Source organism: Chlamydomonas reinhardtii, chromosome 4 (genome assembly GCF_000002595.2).
Source record: "Chlamydomonas reinhardtii strain CC-503 cw92 mt+ chromosome 4, whole genome shotgun sequence".
Taxonomy (NCBI): domain Eukaryota; kingdom Viridiplantae; phylum Chlorophyta; class Chlorophyceae; order Chlamydomonadales; family Chlamydomonadaceae; genus Chlamydomonas; species Chlamydomonas reinhardtii.
Genome location: NC_057007.1, coordinates 3,285,570 through 3,301,396, shown reverse-complemented (window position 1 = coordinate 3,301,396; position 15,827 = coordinate 3,285,570). Strand labels below are relative to the sequence as shown.

At 63.2% G+C, this 15,827-nt stretch overlaps 4 protein-coding genes across 4 annotated transcripts; all 4 read left to right on the top strand.

Moving 5' to 3' along the window:
• Nucleotides 1-488: 488 nt before the first annotated feature.
• Nucleotides 489-2,654, top strand: CHLRE_04g226950v5 (uncharacterized protein). Its single transcript, XM_043062025.1, has 4 exons — nt 489-809; nt 1,112-1,245; nt 1,432-1,738; nt 2,036-2,654. Exons 1-4 carry the CDS (start codon nt 726-728, stop codon nt 2,330-2,332), a joined length of 822 nt encoding a protein of 273 aa, XP_042925377.1. The 5' UTR covers nt 489-725; the 3' UTR covers nt 2,333-2,654.
• Nucleotides 2,655-2,908: 254 nt separating this feature from the next.
• Nucleotides 2,909-5,367, top strand: CHLRE_04g226926v5 (uncharacterized protein). The gene is made up of 2 exons (XM_043062024.1): nt 2,909-3,027; nt 4,008-5,367. Exons 1-2 carry the CDS (start codon nt 3,025-3,027, stop codon nt 4,167-4,169), a joined length of 165 nt encoding a protein of 54 aa, XP_042925376.1. The 5' UTR covers nt 2,909-3,024; the 3' UTR covers nt 4,170-5,367.
• Nucleotides 5,368-5,788: 421 nt separating this feature from the next.
• CHLRE_04g226900v5 (uncharacterized protein) lies at nt 5,789-9,614 on the top strand. Its single transcript, XM_043062023.1, has 6 exons — nt 5,789-5,991; nt 6,061-6,228; nt 6,491-6,701; nt 7,036-7,205; nt 7,822-7,846; nt 8,072-9,614. Exons 1-6 carry the CDS (start codon nt 5,921-5,923, stop codon nt 8,144-8,146), a joined length of 720 nt encoding a protein of 239 aa, XP_042925375.1. The 5' UTR covers nt 5,789-5,920; the 3' UTR covers nt 8,147-9,614.
• A 54-nt stretch (nt 9,615-9,668) lies between these two features.
• On the top strand, nt 9,669-15,746 carry CHLRE_04g226850v5 (uncharacterized protein). The gene is made up of 13 exons (XM_043062022.1): nt 9,669-10,063; nt 10,541-10,702; nt 11,077-11,166; nt 11,410-11,487; nt 11,721-11,812; nt 12,161-12,253; nt 12,506-12,590; nt 12,966-13,022; nt 13,215-13,334; nt 13,710-14,074; nt 14,219-14,315; nt 14,502-14,618; nt 15,057-15,746. Exons 1-13 carry the CDS (start codon nt 9,842-9,844, stop codon nt 15,213-15,215), a joined length of 1,737 nt encoding a protein of 578 aa, XP_042925374.1. The 5' UTR covers nt 9,669-9,841; the 3' UTR covers nt 15,216-15,746.
• Nucleotides 15,747-15,827: the final 81 nt, after the last annotated feature.

The following is a 15,827-nucleotide window of genomic DNA, read 5'->3' as shown; positions in this document are numbered from 1 at the left end:
ATCTGAAGAGCGCTGTATGCGGCTTAGGGAAAGTCTGTGAAAGCACAAGTTCTCTCTACACGGCATGCTGGTTTTGCACAGAACTGTTGGCCATGTCAAACACACAAGATTGCCGCCCAACTTGTTGGCATCGCTTCCGCCCCCAGATGTGCCAATTAGCTCCGGGCATCCTCCGGGCTCGCTCCAAGCACTGGCCTCCTGCGTCGCCTGCCTTCACAAATCCACGGCACGCGGACGTGCACGCCCTGCCTGCGCATTGCTGGAGGTTGGAGACTGCGCAGCCCTTGGGCGCAGCACAACCCGGCGGGCGCTACCATTGTGGCGGTCGTGCGACGCAGCAGCCCCTCTATGCGTTCGTCCTTGGCACCAGCAGCCACTCGCTACGGGAATCAGGAGAGCTGAGAGCTCGTGAGATTCGGGGGCTGTTCGCCGGAAACGGATTGTGTTCGTGTAAAACTGTGCCTTGCGGCTTCGGGTTACTTCATTCACGAGAACTTAAACAAAATAGTATGAGCACAGACACGTAATTTACTCCTAATAGACCGAACGCGACTGCCGGACCCGTTGTCGATTCTTTGCTCGCGTAAGGCCCCTACCTTCAAGGTGCAAAGCACACAATGACCTCACAAGCTCATGTGAAAACCAGTAATGAAGTAGTACCAGCCGCTGATAAACTGGTGAGCCTCAAGGCGACGCTGAAGGATCTTGGCGCGCAACGAGAAGCCATGGAGGAGGAAATTGCAGACATATCGGAGCGCCTGAACGGGCCTGGAATGCCGGGCCTCAAGGGCAGCCTGCTGGACAAGCAGGTGGGGGTCCGCTCTAGACTGGGGGTTACACGGGGTGTCAATCCGGTCCCGACCGCTGTGGCCCTGCGACCCAGCCGACCAGCAGCTGGCGGCCCCTCATCACGCAGCGCCCTTTCCCGTCGCCGCTCGCAACATCCAGCTGTTCGCCCATGCGCGCACCCGAGCACACAAGGCTACTCAAACGCATACAGCTCTCCATACATGCACACACGCGCGACACGCTTGCCGCACCTCCCGCCACCTGCACCCCTTCCCCGCCTGCGTGCCCTCACCCGCACGCTCCCGCCACCTGCCTTTCGCAGGGCTTCCCCCGCTCCGACATCGACGTGGCCGCCGTACGTCGTGACCGGCACCGCCTCATCTGTCTGACTAACGACCACCGGGACGTTAGTGACCGACTGGCGGCACTGTTAGCGGACCTGCATGCAGCCATGAGGTGCGGAGGGGAGGAGGGAAGCGGGACGGTGGCTAGGCGGGTTGTGGGGTGTCCACGGCCGTTAAGGGTGTGCGAGAATGCCCGGGTGGGGACCTGTGAGAGGCATCTGAGAGACATGTGAGGGATGCGGACCGTCCCTTGGGCCCCATTACTCACCCTTTTGCACATCCGTGTCGCAACACGTAGGGAACAGGCGGCGGCAGCACAGCCCTCACAAGCTGCACCACAACCAGCAGCAGCAGCAGGGGCACCCGCCACGACGTCCTCCGCCCCTATGGATGTTGATGGCGGCGCAACCGCTGCCACCAGCAGCGGCGGGGAGGCGGCACTGGCGACAGGGGCGGCGGGGCCAGCGGGCACCGCCGCAGTAGCAGCTGCGGCGGCAGCGGCCGCGCCGTTGCCAGCAGCCGCACCCAGCGGTCCGGCGCTGGTCCCGTTTGCCCTGGTGGATGAAGTGTCGGAGGGCTCCCCTGCGGCCTCGGCTGGGTTGCAGGTGCGTGCGTGCAGGGTCGGGTGTGCAGCACACAAGAGGTCCACAAGACCAGAACCGCCACCCGCCGCGGAGGCTCACCCCGCCTCACGACGCCCCATGCCACACCGCGCGTCATCACCGCATCACCGCATCCTTGATCAGCTGGTTGTTGATTTGCTAGTGCCCTCGAGAAAACGCGTCCGGTGTGGCCCCAACCTCCACACCAACCGCAACCCCGATCCCCAACCTCCAAACCCAACCTCCACACCAACCTCCACACCAACCTCCAACCCCAATCTCCACACCAACCTACGCCAGGTGGGCGACTTGCTGTGCTCCTTTGGCGACGTGTCGGGCGCCGGCGCCCGCGAGGCATCACCAGGCGCACCCCCTTCCGAGCAGCAGCAGCAGCAGCCGCAGCAGCAGCAGCAGCAGGTGCTACAGCTGGCCTCGACGGCGGCACTGCTCCAGCGCGTGGCGGGCGTGCTGGGCGCGAGCGAGGGGCAGGCGGTGGCGGCGACGGTGCTGCGCCAGGGCGCACCGGTGGTCGTGAGCCTCACGCCTCAGCGCTGGTCGGGGAGGGGGCTGCTGGGGTGCCACCTGAAGCCGTTGTAGGTTCGCGGTTGGTGGTTGCGGGCAGCGGCGGGTGGTTGGTTGGGTGGTTGTTGTTGGTTGGGGGTTGGGGGTTGATGGCGGCTGAGGTGGTGGCGGGCGGGCAGAGGTGTGTACGCGGTACGTGTTTAATTGGTCAGCGTATGCGGGGGGGGCCGTCTGGCCCAAACTTTCGGCCTCGCATTTCGTGCAGGAGGGTGTCCCCTGGCAGTCACAAAATGCGGCTGTGGGTTAACTGAAAAGGAAATGCCGCTTGGACAGAGCGCAAGGACAGAGCGCCCAGAGCAAGGCTGCAAGACGTTATGTATAACTACAAGGAGCCTGACTCGCCAGTCAAGAAGGCACGAGGTCATGCACGAGTCTGCTCACAGCCCGCAAGCGGCGGTCAGCGGTGTGGCCAGCGCGATGTGGGCTTGCCGCTACAGGGCATTGAGGCTGAAAGGCACGCCGCACGCGGGCAGTGCGGGTGAACAGCAGCAGCGCTCGTATCTTCCTTCGTTCGGAACGAAATTTGCCCCGAAAGGCCTCTGGCGGACGAAATTTTATTGACCTTGACTTGGAATTTCGGCCAAAACGCACGGGATCTTGGGGGGTCTTTCGGCAAACAGACGAAGACATTTTTGGGATTTCGGCCACTTTTGGCCGAAGGACAGGGGGTTCCAGCGGCTACTCCACGGACGAAACCTGCGTGGCATATGGTAAGAAGGCTCAAAGGGCTGTATCTATGGGTGTTGACGGCGGGAGAGTGAGGTTGGGTCGGCGGGAAGCAGGGGAGGAGTGGGCGTGTCGTGTCGGTGTCGACATCGTGCGGTTCAGGGGCGGAGCCCCCGGAAAAATTTTGGGGGTGAACGAAGTGGCGGCAGCCTGTTTCGTCAACTAAACGAAGCCATTTTAAGGAATTCGGCCGCTGACGCCGCCCCTGCCTTCGTAAGATACGAGCGCTGAACAGCAGCAGCCCACGTCGAGCTGTGTACCGGGCAGTTGAGAGTTGAGACGGTATGCGGCGCACTGCTGGTTTGTGGTAAGGCCGCCAGCGGAGCCTGGGCCACTGACCGCGCTAGCGACGTACATGGAACTGGTGTCGGGGTCCCAGGTAGGAGCCTCGCGTCCTTGCGTGGAGCCTGCCCGCCCTGCCGACCTAGTATGTGCATCTCCCGGCCTGACCCGTGGTCTGGGCGATACCATCATACCAATAACTAACGCGGAGGCACCAGGGGGCCGTCAAAGTCAAACGGCGGGGCAACGTGCGGATTGTGTTCGTGCGGGCTGCTTCACACGTTTGGGCCCCGAGCCCCCGACTACGCCATCCCCGCGGGGGCCGTGCGTGGAGCTGGGCTTCTTTGCATTTGGAAAGCGAGCTGGGAGCGAACACGGTAGAGGGACTGCGGCCATGCGGCATGCACGCCGCGCGGTAGGCAGTTCAGCAACAGTGTGGCACACAGGGGTGCACTGGCTTAGGGAAACCTTCCCTGCAGTGGCTTTACACTGCACCAGGAACCCGGCCGCATGCACTTCACTCGGGCCCGCCATGAAAAGCCGGAAATAGCGAGCCGCCCCTTGACCCAGGACGCGCGCCGTCGCCGGAGACGTCCATAATGCCAATGGGCCAGAGCGGAGCTGTGAGGAAGCTCATGGGGCCGGCGGCTGGCGGCCCAACGGGTGCATTATTAATCGTCAGGTTGTGCAGCTCGATCAGGGCACCTGTGCCAACGTCGCTGGCATGGAGAGGAGCAGCAGGAGAGGCGGGCAGCCGGCCAGGTCGAGCACAACCGGTGGAGGCGGCGCAAGCGCTGCGGCTGAGGCGGTGACGCCGCCACCGCCGCCGGCGCTACTGCCATAAATGTTGCCGCTCCCGGTGGCCGACGTCGTGAGTGCTACGGCGGAGTCGGTGCAACGGGTGGTGCGGGGACTTGGATGGTTGCAGTGCGGGGGGCCGCCCATCCTGCTCACTGCCTACACGGTGAAGGCGGGGACCGTGCTACAAATGGCTCCACAGTTAGCCGCCCTGAAGGCTAAGCATTTGCAGTATGTGTGCGATGCGGGTGTGTCGGGGGTGGGGGCTGCCCTGGCGGCGGGGGCCTTCGTGTGCACCTTGGCCCGCTTGTGGTCGCTGAAATGGGAGAATCATCATAAGGAAGCACTGTGGCGTGTGGCCGCCAACGCTTGCTGGGCGTTTCCACGGCATGCTAGCGAGCGGGCGCGAGGCGTTACTGTTGACCCGTGTTGGGCGTGTGGGGTGGACATGCAGGATGGGGACCGGCGTCACTGGTTTTGGGACTGCACTGTTGCGCTGTCACTGCGGGAAAGTATGGGGATGGCTATGGGTTTCCTGCCGGAGGAGGCTCTAAGTGCCTTCTCTCGTGAGGAGTTGTGGTTAGTGCGCCCGCCTGCGGGGCTTGCGCCACCTGTGTGGGATGTGGTGTGTCTCGCTGCTATGTCTGCCCTGGACTTTGGTCGGCAGCGTGTGGTTATGGCCGGGTTGGCGGCGCGAGCGAAGCTGCCGTCGGCCCGGGTGCTGAGCATTGGACTTGCCGTCGTAGCTGACTTCTGGGGTCGTCTCCAGACGTTTGTGACTTTGGGTATCAGGCCAAAGGGTTGGGACGCTGTGCCGTTTGCGCATCCCTTCATATCTCGGGCTGTTGGTGACGGCATGGTTTTGCGCTTGCCGTATGACGCTGATTCCCCGCCCCCCTCGCCGTGAGAGGTTGTGCGTGGTTGGTGGCTCTGTGTGTGGGCAGGATGCACGTGTGGGCGACCGTTCTAGTACCTGGACGCTTGCGCCCTGGTTAGTGCGTGCGCTGTGCGTGTGTCCTGCGGCCTAGACGTTTCCCGGCACTCCTGTGCCTAGGCTTGTGGCGTTGAGGCACAGCGGTGGGGCTCTGGCGGGTTGAGGCTTGGCTAGGACTCACTGTGCGCGGAGTCACACGGACTTTGCCCGCGGGAGGGTTTGCAGCAAAGTCGGGGTTGGGCCCTGATAGCATGTGATGGCTCGGCGTCTTCGGGAGCTGGGACTGTCCCCTCTGTAACATCCGCATCCCATAAATGTTGGGGGCGGTGGTTGGTGGAGGCACTGCGGGCCATCCCGCATCTACAGTCGCACACTCACACACCCAGGATCACCCTCCCGGCGTTGCGGTGTGTCTGTGTGGTGCTATCACCTGGCCGGGCGCCCGGAGCATGAGGAATGCGCATCAGCAAACTTCCAGCCAGCCCGCAACTTGTCGGTACAGTAACTCCGGCGTTCGACCAGCCATGCACTTCTGCTCTGCCGCTGCAAATTGTTTGCCGTCTGCTTGGGGTATGGGCATCAGCTGCACCCTACGGGACCTCGCCAACCTGCCTAAACCCTGGCCCAGATTCGCACACCCAGGATCACCCTCCCGCCTAGTTCGGGCCCCCCTGCCTCTTCCCCCTTCCATTTCCTCCCCCATGACCCTCAACCTAACTTTACTGGACACTCGAGAACTGCCAAAGCTGCTATAGCACATCGATTGGCTTGCCAGTTGGGGCGACGCAGCCGACTGACTCACAGATCAGCGCCGACGCCATTTCTATCATTTCACCAAGGCACAGTAGAAATAGATTGATATCATGAAGCCAAACATGCCGCGACAGTGGACACGCGAAGTCGGCTGCGAGGACGCCTTCTTGTTGCTTACGCTGTGAGTCCCTGGTCTAGCTTGCGCTGGTGACATATTATGCTTATCAATATTGGTGATGGTCATGCGTAGGGAGTTTCCGATGCTCGGCGAGGCCGCCGCGAGCTCGATGACTGAGCAGCTGTTCAAGGACGTGCTTACGCGAGCGCTTACGGACTTATATGGCGTCGTGGGCGGTGCGGTGCCTTTCACGCTACTGCATTTGGAGGGCGGCGAGGGCATCGTGCGAGTGGCACGCAGGTCAGGCGGTCTGAGGCTGCTTCCAGCGGTCCCTTGCACGGCCCCTGCTCCCCAGTCCCCACCTTCCATCCCCGTTGCGCTGCATACCCATCCTGCAAGCTACTGGTCGTAGCCGCGGGCCTGGGCTCGCCAGTCGGCACCTCCACGCGCCCTGCCGGTCACAGTACTCTCACACGCTATCCCCGTCCCGGACTCCTCCTGAACTCCTCCCTCGTGACACACACACACACACACACACTCACACATGCACAAACACACACAGTGACGTGGACAAGCTTTGGGCGGCGGCCTCCTTCGCCACCGCCTACGACGGCCACGAGCTGCGCCTCACGCCCAGGCGCAGCTCGCCCTTCCTCCTGCAGCTCGCGGCAGACAGCAGGCGCTGGGCGGAGCGGAGCCTAGCGCCGCTGATTGCGGCGGGCGAGGCCGGCACAGCGGGGGTGGCGGCGGCGCAGGCAGCAGCGGGGGCTGCGGTGGGGCAGGGCACGGGCGCGTGAAGGCAGCGCAGGGGGCTGGCCTGCGCGCGGCGTGTAGCGATGTGCGATGAACCACCATATGCGCCGGCCAATTGGTTTTTATCGTGTCGGCGGGGTGGCACAGCTGGCATCTCAGCGCTGGCGCGGGTGCCGGCGCCGGAACGCAGGGGCGTCCCGTGCAGGCGCCGCCTCGGCACCTTAGTGGGCTTTGGGGGCGTCGCAGGGGCGTCTCCTGCAGGCGCCGCAGCACTCCGGCACCGCGCACGGCGTCGCGGCACACACGGAGCGCGGCGGCTGCCCCCGCCGCGCGGGTGTCCCTGCCGCCACGCAGCCTGACGAGGGGGCAACGCAGCCTGGCGAGGGGCCCACACAGCCTGGCGAGGGCGCCGGCGGCACTGGACCTGCGGCGCTGGGCAGCAGGCTGACGCTGCGTCTGACGCTGCGGCTGAAGCCGACGCTGACGCTGCGGCAGCGGGTGACGGGCTGCAGCCAGAAAAACGGGTGAGGGCCCGGCCCGTGACAGCGTGCAGATATCATGGGGCCACCTCGGTGCTTCAAGCACATGCCGTGCTGCCGTGCCAGCCACGCCGGCGACTGAGGCGGCGGCGGCCGCACTGGGTGACGACGGCACCGGGCCCAGGCGCCAGCCCACCAGGTTTTGCGGCTGGTCCTAGCCAGGTTGCCAGGCTGGGCAGTGCGCCCGCCCGCAGCACCCAACAGGCCAACACGCGACAGGGGGGCCTTGGCTTGGCGCCCTCATCCGCGCTGGGCCCCCGCCTCGGCCGTGCACTGCGCAATACCCCAACACCTTTTCAGAGCCATGGCGCCGGCCCCAGCCTTTGGAGCTTCGGTTGAAAGGGCAGGCCTACACCCTGGGACCTGCGGGCAGGCCTGCAGCGGTCCTGCGCACACGTGGGGGCTAGCGGCGCCTGGGTGCTGCGACCCCTGCTGCCCCGCCACCACCCGGAACCTCCGCCAGGGGATGCACTTCATACTTGTGATTTACGGTCATCACTCGCGTTCTCCACATGCACGGCCACCCGCCCCCAGCCAGCCCGCCACACCCGCGTCATGGCAGCGTCGGGACTCTCCAACTAACATGCAACCATACAAGCAGGTTGCCGCTACCGTCCATTGCCGAGGTGAGGCTGCGCGCACTGTTGGTGGGTGTGTAACAGCATTGAGTCAGGGAAGTGGCATGTACTCGCTGCAGCGTCATCAACACGTCGTGATGCCGTGTCATTGTATCGGTTTCGATTTTGGCCGAGGGGCTTGCCCCTGCGCCCGTCCGTCTGCCCGGCTGTGCGCTGCTGCAACGCCTGACGGTCCGCTCGCCTTCCCCGCCGCCCCCCATGTGCGTGGTGCAGGATGACCGCGCGAGGCGGGCGATGCCCCCCGCCCCGCCCGCCAATGTGCCTGGCGACATCTCCGCTTCTTCTTAGTTAAGGATGAACGTATGAAAGCTGTGCCTCCCGGCGGTGGGATGCTTGTTGTTGTGTGTGGTTACAAGGTGGTGAGCACGACGTGCATTCCTGTCCTTGTAGAAACCTAGGCCCGGGCCGGGGGGCCCTTATAACGCCTGCAACACTTATATATGCAGCTAGTTTGGTCCCCGAATGGGGGTGCTTATGCTCCTGTGCTCCCAAATGGAATCTAGTAACGCGGCTAACCTGGCTGGGTCCGCATTCTGCATGACGGCCTGCATTCCGCCTGTAAAATCGATCTCGCTACCCAAACGCAACTGGTCGTAGGCCGTACACCGCATGAGCACATGATTCTCATCTTCGACTTCATTTGCAACACATAGCGGGCAAATCCTCTCCTCCCTAGGTCGTCCATAGGCGCGGTTGGCAGTAAGCGGCCAGCAGCATAGGCGGAACCTCATCAAGGCCTTGTGGTGCGCAACTGGTATAAATGCTCTACTGTGCCCTTGCATGGTCAGTGGTGCCGCTCCTTCCGCACACAGCCCCATCCAATGCTTGTACTTGCTCATCTGCACGCCTGGTTGCTTGTTGTCTGATGGGAAAGTGCTTGGCTCAGACTGCAGCCGCTCGTGCTTCCACGCCTTCATTAGACTCTCTCGAAAGGCGGATACTATTTGCCCTTCAGGCAGCGGGCTACCTGCTCGGCTCTCCTCCCTTTCCGGCCTGATCATGTGCATACGGCCTTGCCATACGTCTACGCCATGCGCTGAGATAAAACGGAAAAGCCGTGCACACCACCCATCTCCCTCTGGGTGTACTAACGCGTCTTGTACTTCATCAATTAGTGCATCGTGAGCTAGGCTATCCTTCTGCACGGCAATCCTGTTATAGAATCCAATGCAAAGCTTGGCGAAAAAGAAATGGAGTGGTAGTTGTGCTAATTCAGCTAATTCAGATGCGGCCGGCCCGGTGGTGGCGAGGGGCAGGGGCAGGGGGAGGGGGATCTCGAGTGAGGCCACGACGGACGCGCACGGTAACGAGTATTGAGGCGGGCTGCTGTCTCGCGGCGGTTCGGACATGTGATAGGCAGGCAGTGCAGGTATCCTGCGCGGGCGTTGGGGGGCTGTGCATGGCAGGGCAGGCAGACGGCGCCGTGGGATGATGACATTGTGGCCCCGTTGATTGGGTTTGGTGCCTGGGAGGAGTCGTTCGCCTGGGAGGCCTGTATTAGCATCCGGTGGCAAGCTTGCAGTTTGCAACAAGCCGTCTGAGCCTGTGGGCCGAAGAGGGCTGCATGGGCGTTGCTAGGCGACGCGAAGCAGAACGGAGGGGGCACGGCAGGAGAAAGGCAGGAAGCGTGTGCTGGCGCGTGGCCTGGGGGCCAGCTGTCTAGACAAGGGTTTGCCGCCGCTCCGCAACACGCATAGCTATGCAACATGCAGCAAAGGCACATGTATGCTAGCACAGAGCAAGCGCGGAACTCGCGAGCGCCACGTCGGCTCGGAATCCTGCAAACTCGCCCATTTTCATTCTCCAAATGGTCACAACTGTTGGTCAGCTTCTTGTAGTTACTCACATGCTAGCCTACAGGCCTTGCTTCGGAACAGGTTCAACCTAAAGCGTCCACTGCGTGAACGTTCACGCGTGCATCTCGTTAGCATCTTTACTGTCGACAAGAGGCTCGGCGTACATCCTGCTGCCCACGCCTGCGCCATGGCGCGTAGCTATGTGCCAGCGCTCATTGCGCTGGCCGCGGTTTCGGCTCTGCTCGGCGTCGCGGCCGAGCAGCAGGCGGGCATGCTCCGCGTGACGCTGCGCAAGACCGAGATGCTGACCACGCTTGGCCGGCCGCGGCCCTACCTGCTCGGCGAGCAGGGTCTGCTGGGCTCGTCGGACCAGGGGCAGGTCACCCTAAAGAACTTCATGGACGCGCAGGTGCGGGCCGGCATAAGTAAAGAGGGGCCGGGGTGGCGTGGGGGGTTGGTTCCAGGGCTGTGGGAAGAAGTTACCATATGTGCACGCCACGTCCTGTCATTCGCATGCTGTCAAGATAGGTAGTACAGCGTGCGTCATGTGCATGAGGCGGTTAGTGAGACACTGAACTGGAGGCCATGCCTAGCTCTAGGCCTTCCCATGCAGATTCCGGTTGTTGGTGGGGTGGTGGGGGCGGGTGTCGGACCCGGACTCTCACCCTCACCGTTCTAGCCTGACATGCCCTTTCCACGGCAGCCACATGTATAAATCCAGCTATACGGCAATGCCAATCACGTGTTTGCCGCCCCGCCCCGCCACTCTTTCATCTCACCTACGCACCCGCTGGCGGGGTGCCACATTCACATATTAGACATAAAGACCTACAGCCCTCGTCTCAAACTCTATCAACGTTCCTCCTATCTACCCCCATCTCGGCAGTACTATGGCGAGATCGGCCTGGGCACTCCGCCTCAGCTGTTCAACGTCATCTTCGACACCGGCTCCGCCAACCTGTGGGTGCCCTCCAGCAAGTGTGCGCTGTTCAACATCGCGTGCCGCCTGCACCGCAAGTACAACGCAGCCAAGAGCAAGACCTACAAGGTATGCCGTGTGTAACAAACCAAAACGATGCCGTGCGCGTGTGCATAGATGGGCGGGTGGGTGAGTGTTTTGGACGTCCCAAAGTCGGAAGCGAAGGGTTTCGGCAGTGTTATCAGGTCTCGGGTGCGTGCCCCTTGGGACCGGGAGACACCGGGATAGCCTCTACACGATAGAGCGCACGAAGAAAAAGTAACACGGCCTGTACGGCACTACGCCGGTATGTTGCGTAGAAGCCTTTCATGTACACGTGCTATCGTGTCCGGCCGTGAATGCGTGGGCACGCATACGGAGTGCTGACGCCTTTGCGCCCGTGTCTATCCCACACCCCTCCACCCATCCACCACCGCCATTCCTCCACCACCGCCACCCCTCAGGCCAACGGCACGGAGTTCGCCATTGAGTACGGCACCGGCTCCCTGGACGGCTACATCAGCCAGGACGTCCTCACCTGGGGCGGGCTGACGGTGAGAGGCGGTGGGGGAGGAGGAGGAGGGGCGGGGGCAGCGGAGGCAGTGGGTCGGAGGCAGCAGAGGCAGAGGGGGCGGGCAGTGGAGGCGCGCACAACAAATCCACATCTCCTCCCTCCCCCAACCCCAATCCTCTGTCTGTCTGTGCAACGCTGCATGGTTTCAACGTGTACGTACTCTGGTTAGTCATGTCCGGTACCCAATCCTCCTCAATCCAATCCTCGAAATGCCGCTCTGCAGATCAAGGACCAGGGCTTTGCTGAGGCCATCAACGAGCCCGGCCTCACCTTTGTGGCAGCCAAGTTTGATGGCATCCTGGTGCGCAGCTGTGGCACAGGGGGTGCGGGGGCGGCATTTGCCTTGATCTGGGTCAGTCGTGCGTGACTGCATGACGGCGTGCCGAAGTCCAGATTGCCAGTTGCTGTGCGCTAGGGTGCCAAGTCGCATGCCTCTCAACACAGCCGCCCGCGCGCCTGTCGTACACGCTCACACGCCTCCTCATTCTAAACGCGCTGAAATACGGTACACACGCGCGCATGTGTGTACGACAGGGCATGGGCTTCCCCGCCATCAGCGTGCAGCACGTGCCGCCGCCCTTCACCCGCCTGGTGGAGGAGGGCGGGCTGGCAGCGCCCGTGTTCAGGTAGGGGGGCGCCGGGGTGGTGCGGTGTGAGGTGGGTTGGGGTGGGGTGGGGTGGGGTGTGAGGGCGCGAGGCGTGGGCGGCGGGGATGGTGGGTGTGAGGGAAGGGTTCAGGACAGGTTGGGCGTGTGGCTAGTGTCTACAGAACATCCCGACAGGACATCCGATGTGGTTAGGTCGAAGCGTGGGGGCGTGTGGCAATGAGGGTTGCAAGCAAGCAAACCGGCAAAGCGACCGATTCCACCAGCCCAGCCCACACTCCAAAACTCACCCCCCACACCGCTTTGCACCCGCCCTCGCCGCCACCCCCAACAACAACAACAACCAACACGGCACCAACCCCACATCAGCTTCTGGCTGAACCGCGACCCCAACGCGCCCAACGGCGGCGAGCTGGTGTTGGGCGGCATTGACCCTACCCACTTCACCGGCGAGCACACCTGGTGGGTGAGGGAATGGGAGGGATGGAATGGCAGGGAGGTAGTTCGTATTGAGTCCAGGGGTACGTATTCAGAGAGCACAAGGGGAACGGGTGTCAGTATGGTCTTCACTTGATCATCAGTTGTATGAGTGCGTGTCAACCTGCTCCGCGTACTTTCTGTATTAACCCCGCGCCGTCTCCCCGCCTCCCCCAATCATCTCTACCCGTCCACCCCCTTGACCCCCCCCCAAACACACACACACGCACCCCTCAGGGTTCCAGTCACTCGCCAGGGCTACTGGCAGTTCAACATGGAGGGCCTGGACCTGGGGCCCGGCAGCCAGAAGATGTGCGCCAAGGTGTGCGTGTGTGCTTGTGTGTGGGGGGGGGGGCATGAGTACGGGGCATGAGTGCTAGCAAGCTTCCCGAGCGACCGATTAACGACTCGTGGGTGTTGAAGCCGGTCCTATCAATGCAAGAGTGTTCAAGCATATCAACGTGCAAGTACTGAATCTGGCCTTTTACCCTTTTTGCCGTTTCAATCATACTGTGTATGCGTGCCACCTGTGACTGTATGCGGTGTACCGGCTGGTGGTACCTGCGTATGAGTAGGCGGCACGACGACACAGCCGCCGCAAGGAGATCCACAGCTGTGCACCCTGGTAGTTGCCCACGCACACGACTAACCGCGCACATATACACATGTGCCGCACACGCACACACCGTGCATGCAGGGCTGCGCCGCCATTGCCGACACCGGCACCTCCCTCATCGCCGGCCCCTCGGACGAGGTGGGTTGGTGGGTGGCAGGGGCGCGAGATTGAGCGCCGCATCCGCTCCTTTGCTAACCCGCATGCTGGACGCGCCCCTACCTCCACGCCCCTCCTCCCCGCGCTTTCCCACGCTCCCGCCCCCCTGCCTACGACTTCACTTCTTAATTAATCATGAATGTAACCCCCCCCCCCCCGCCGCCCCCCCCCCAGGTGGCCGCGCTCAACCACGCCATCGGCGCCACCTCTGCGCTGTCGGCCCAGTGCCGCCAGCTGGTGCGCGACTACCTGCCGCAGATCATCGCGCAGCTGCACGACCTGCCGCTGGACCAGGTGGGGGAGGGAGGGGCTAGCCACCAGGAGTCAGGCCACCATGCTGTGGACAGGCTACGGTACTCCCATAGGTGTCACGGCTTTGGTGGCACGGGCGGGTAGTACGGGCTGCACGACCTACCGCTGGACCAGGTGGGGGAGGGAGGGGCAGGTAATACGTGCCACTCGATCCGGGAGGAGCACCAGCGCAGCACGGCTTCGCGTCACAGCTTGGCGTTACAGGGCAACTAGGCAACAGCTTGACAGCAGCTAGGCATTGCGGCTTGGCGTTAGTTTGGCACCGAGCAGTTTGATGCTAGCTAGGCATTTTGCATGGACGGTGTCGAACCTTTCCCCTTGTGCTTAACACACACGTGCACCGCCGCCGGCCTGCAGGTCTGCGCCAGCATTGGTCTGTGCCCCATGGCCGCCGCCTCCACCATCAAGCCCGCTCGCCGCCTGCTCGCCACTACTACTGCCGCCGGTACGCACAGCATTCGCACCAGCAGCGGCGCTGCCGCCGTTGCTGACGAGGCCGCCGCCGGCGACGCCTCCGACGTCGACGCCGCCGTTGCCGCCGTCAAGGCCCAGCTCGCGAACCTGCTCGGCCACGCCGCCGCCGGCGCAACCACCACCAACGGCCGCGGCGCCGCCGCCAGCGATGGCGGCGTATCGGGCGTTATCTCCAAGCTGGTTGGCGAGGCCGCCGCCAAGGCTCAGGGCTCCAAGGCTGAGTCGGCCGGCGACAGTGTGGTGTGCAGGTGGGCGCGGTCCGCGCGGATGAGTGACGCCGTGTGACACCGCCGCTGCCCTCCCCGCGCCTTGCTCGCTTTCTCTCACCTCTCCTTCTGCCTGCATCCTCCCCGCACTCCCTCCCCGCACACCTCCTGCTTCCGCGCTCACAGCTTCTGCCAGACGGCTGTGGCCTACATCAAGATTGCGCTGCAGTCCAACTCCACCATCGAGCAGATCGCCGACGCAGTGGGTCAGCTGTGCGACCAGGTGCGGGGGTGTGCGTGCGGGGGCCGGGGCAGCGTGTTTTGTGTCTAGGCGTGTGTTTTAGAAGCAGACCCGGGATATTGGCGTCGACACTTGACACGTGCATGAGCATATGTTTATGCTCAAGATGCTGCTTTCGACGCGCGCTCTCGACTTTTGTGTGCCACTTGGCATCCCGCTTCTGCGCAGGTGTCGTTCGGCGGCCCGAGTGTGGTGGATTGTGACAAGATCTCCACCCTGCCCGTCATCAGCTTCAACATCGGCGGCCGCGTGTTCCCGCTGCGGCCCGAGCAGTACGTACTGCAGGTGCGTGCCGTGTTGCGTGTCGTACTGTGTCGTTCTGTCGTGGGGCTGGTTGGTTGGGGCCGTGGGGTGTCTGGAGGGGCCGTGGCGTGTCGGGGGCTCCTGGGGTGGTTGGGCTGTGGCGGTGACGGTGCGCTGTGTACGGTACCGTGTGTACGTCACAATGATGCGGCGACACGGGCGACGGTGGTGCCCTCACGGCTGCGTCAGCTGATCGCGAGGATTGCGCTGGCATTAGGTGCACGGTCCACGAACCACAGCCCGCCCAAAGCCCGATTGCTCCCGGGTCTCCGTCGAGCATGGATTGGGATACCGGGATCACCTCCCTCCCACACCTCCCACCCACCCCCCCCCCCCCAACCCCTACCATCTCCCAATTACCGTACCACCGCCCCTTCCCACCACCAACCCCGCGCCCCTGCCCTGGCCTCCCACCACCAGTTGGACGCGGGCGGCGGCGAGATGCAGTGCATCAGCGGCTTCATGGGCCTGGACGTGCCGGCCGGGCCCCTGTGGATCCTGGGAGACATATTCCTGGGCGCCTATCACACCGTGTTCGACTACGGCGCAGCGCGCCTGGGCTTCGCCAATGCGGCTTAGGTAAAGGAGGAGAGGCCTGTGGGAGGAGAGGCCCGGAAGCGTCTGGGAGAGGAGGCGCCAAGCGTGTTGGGTTGGGTGTTTGCGTGTTGTTGAGTTGTGTGTGTTCGTGTGGAGTGCTGCGAGGTATGATGGCCTGGGTTGGACGGCATGCGTCCTGGTGAGCTGGTGGGGAGGTGTTCAGGCGTGGAGCAGCCGGACGGTCGTCAGGTCGCGGGGAGTAGCGGAATGCAGACTTAAGTGTATGCGGTGCAGCTCTGCTGCTCAGTCTTGCGCGGCTCTGCTGCTCAGTCTTGCGCGGCTCTGCTGCTCAGTCTTGGGCGCGGGTCTGTAAGAGCAGATGCGTTGAGTGCGGCACTGCGGCACGTGTTGTGCAACTCAAGGCTCTGGGCACGCATGTATGCAAGGCCGCCCGGCCGCGGCCGAGGCGTCACATGTGATGTGGGTTCGGTTCAGTTGGTTGCATCGTGGTGCCATATATCACGCAGTAAGCAGCTTCGGGAGCTTGCTGCGCTTGTAAATTAAGTTAACAGACTGTCTCTCGCCGGTGTTGGATCCTGAAGCCGGCTGAAGGCCGACCCGGCTGCCCCTCAACGGTGACACATAGAGAGGGCG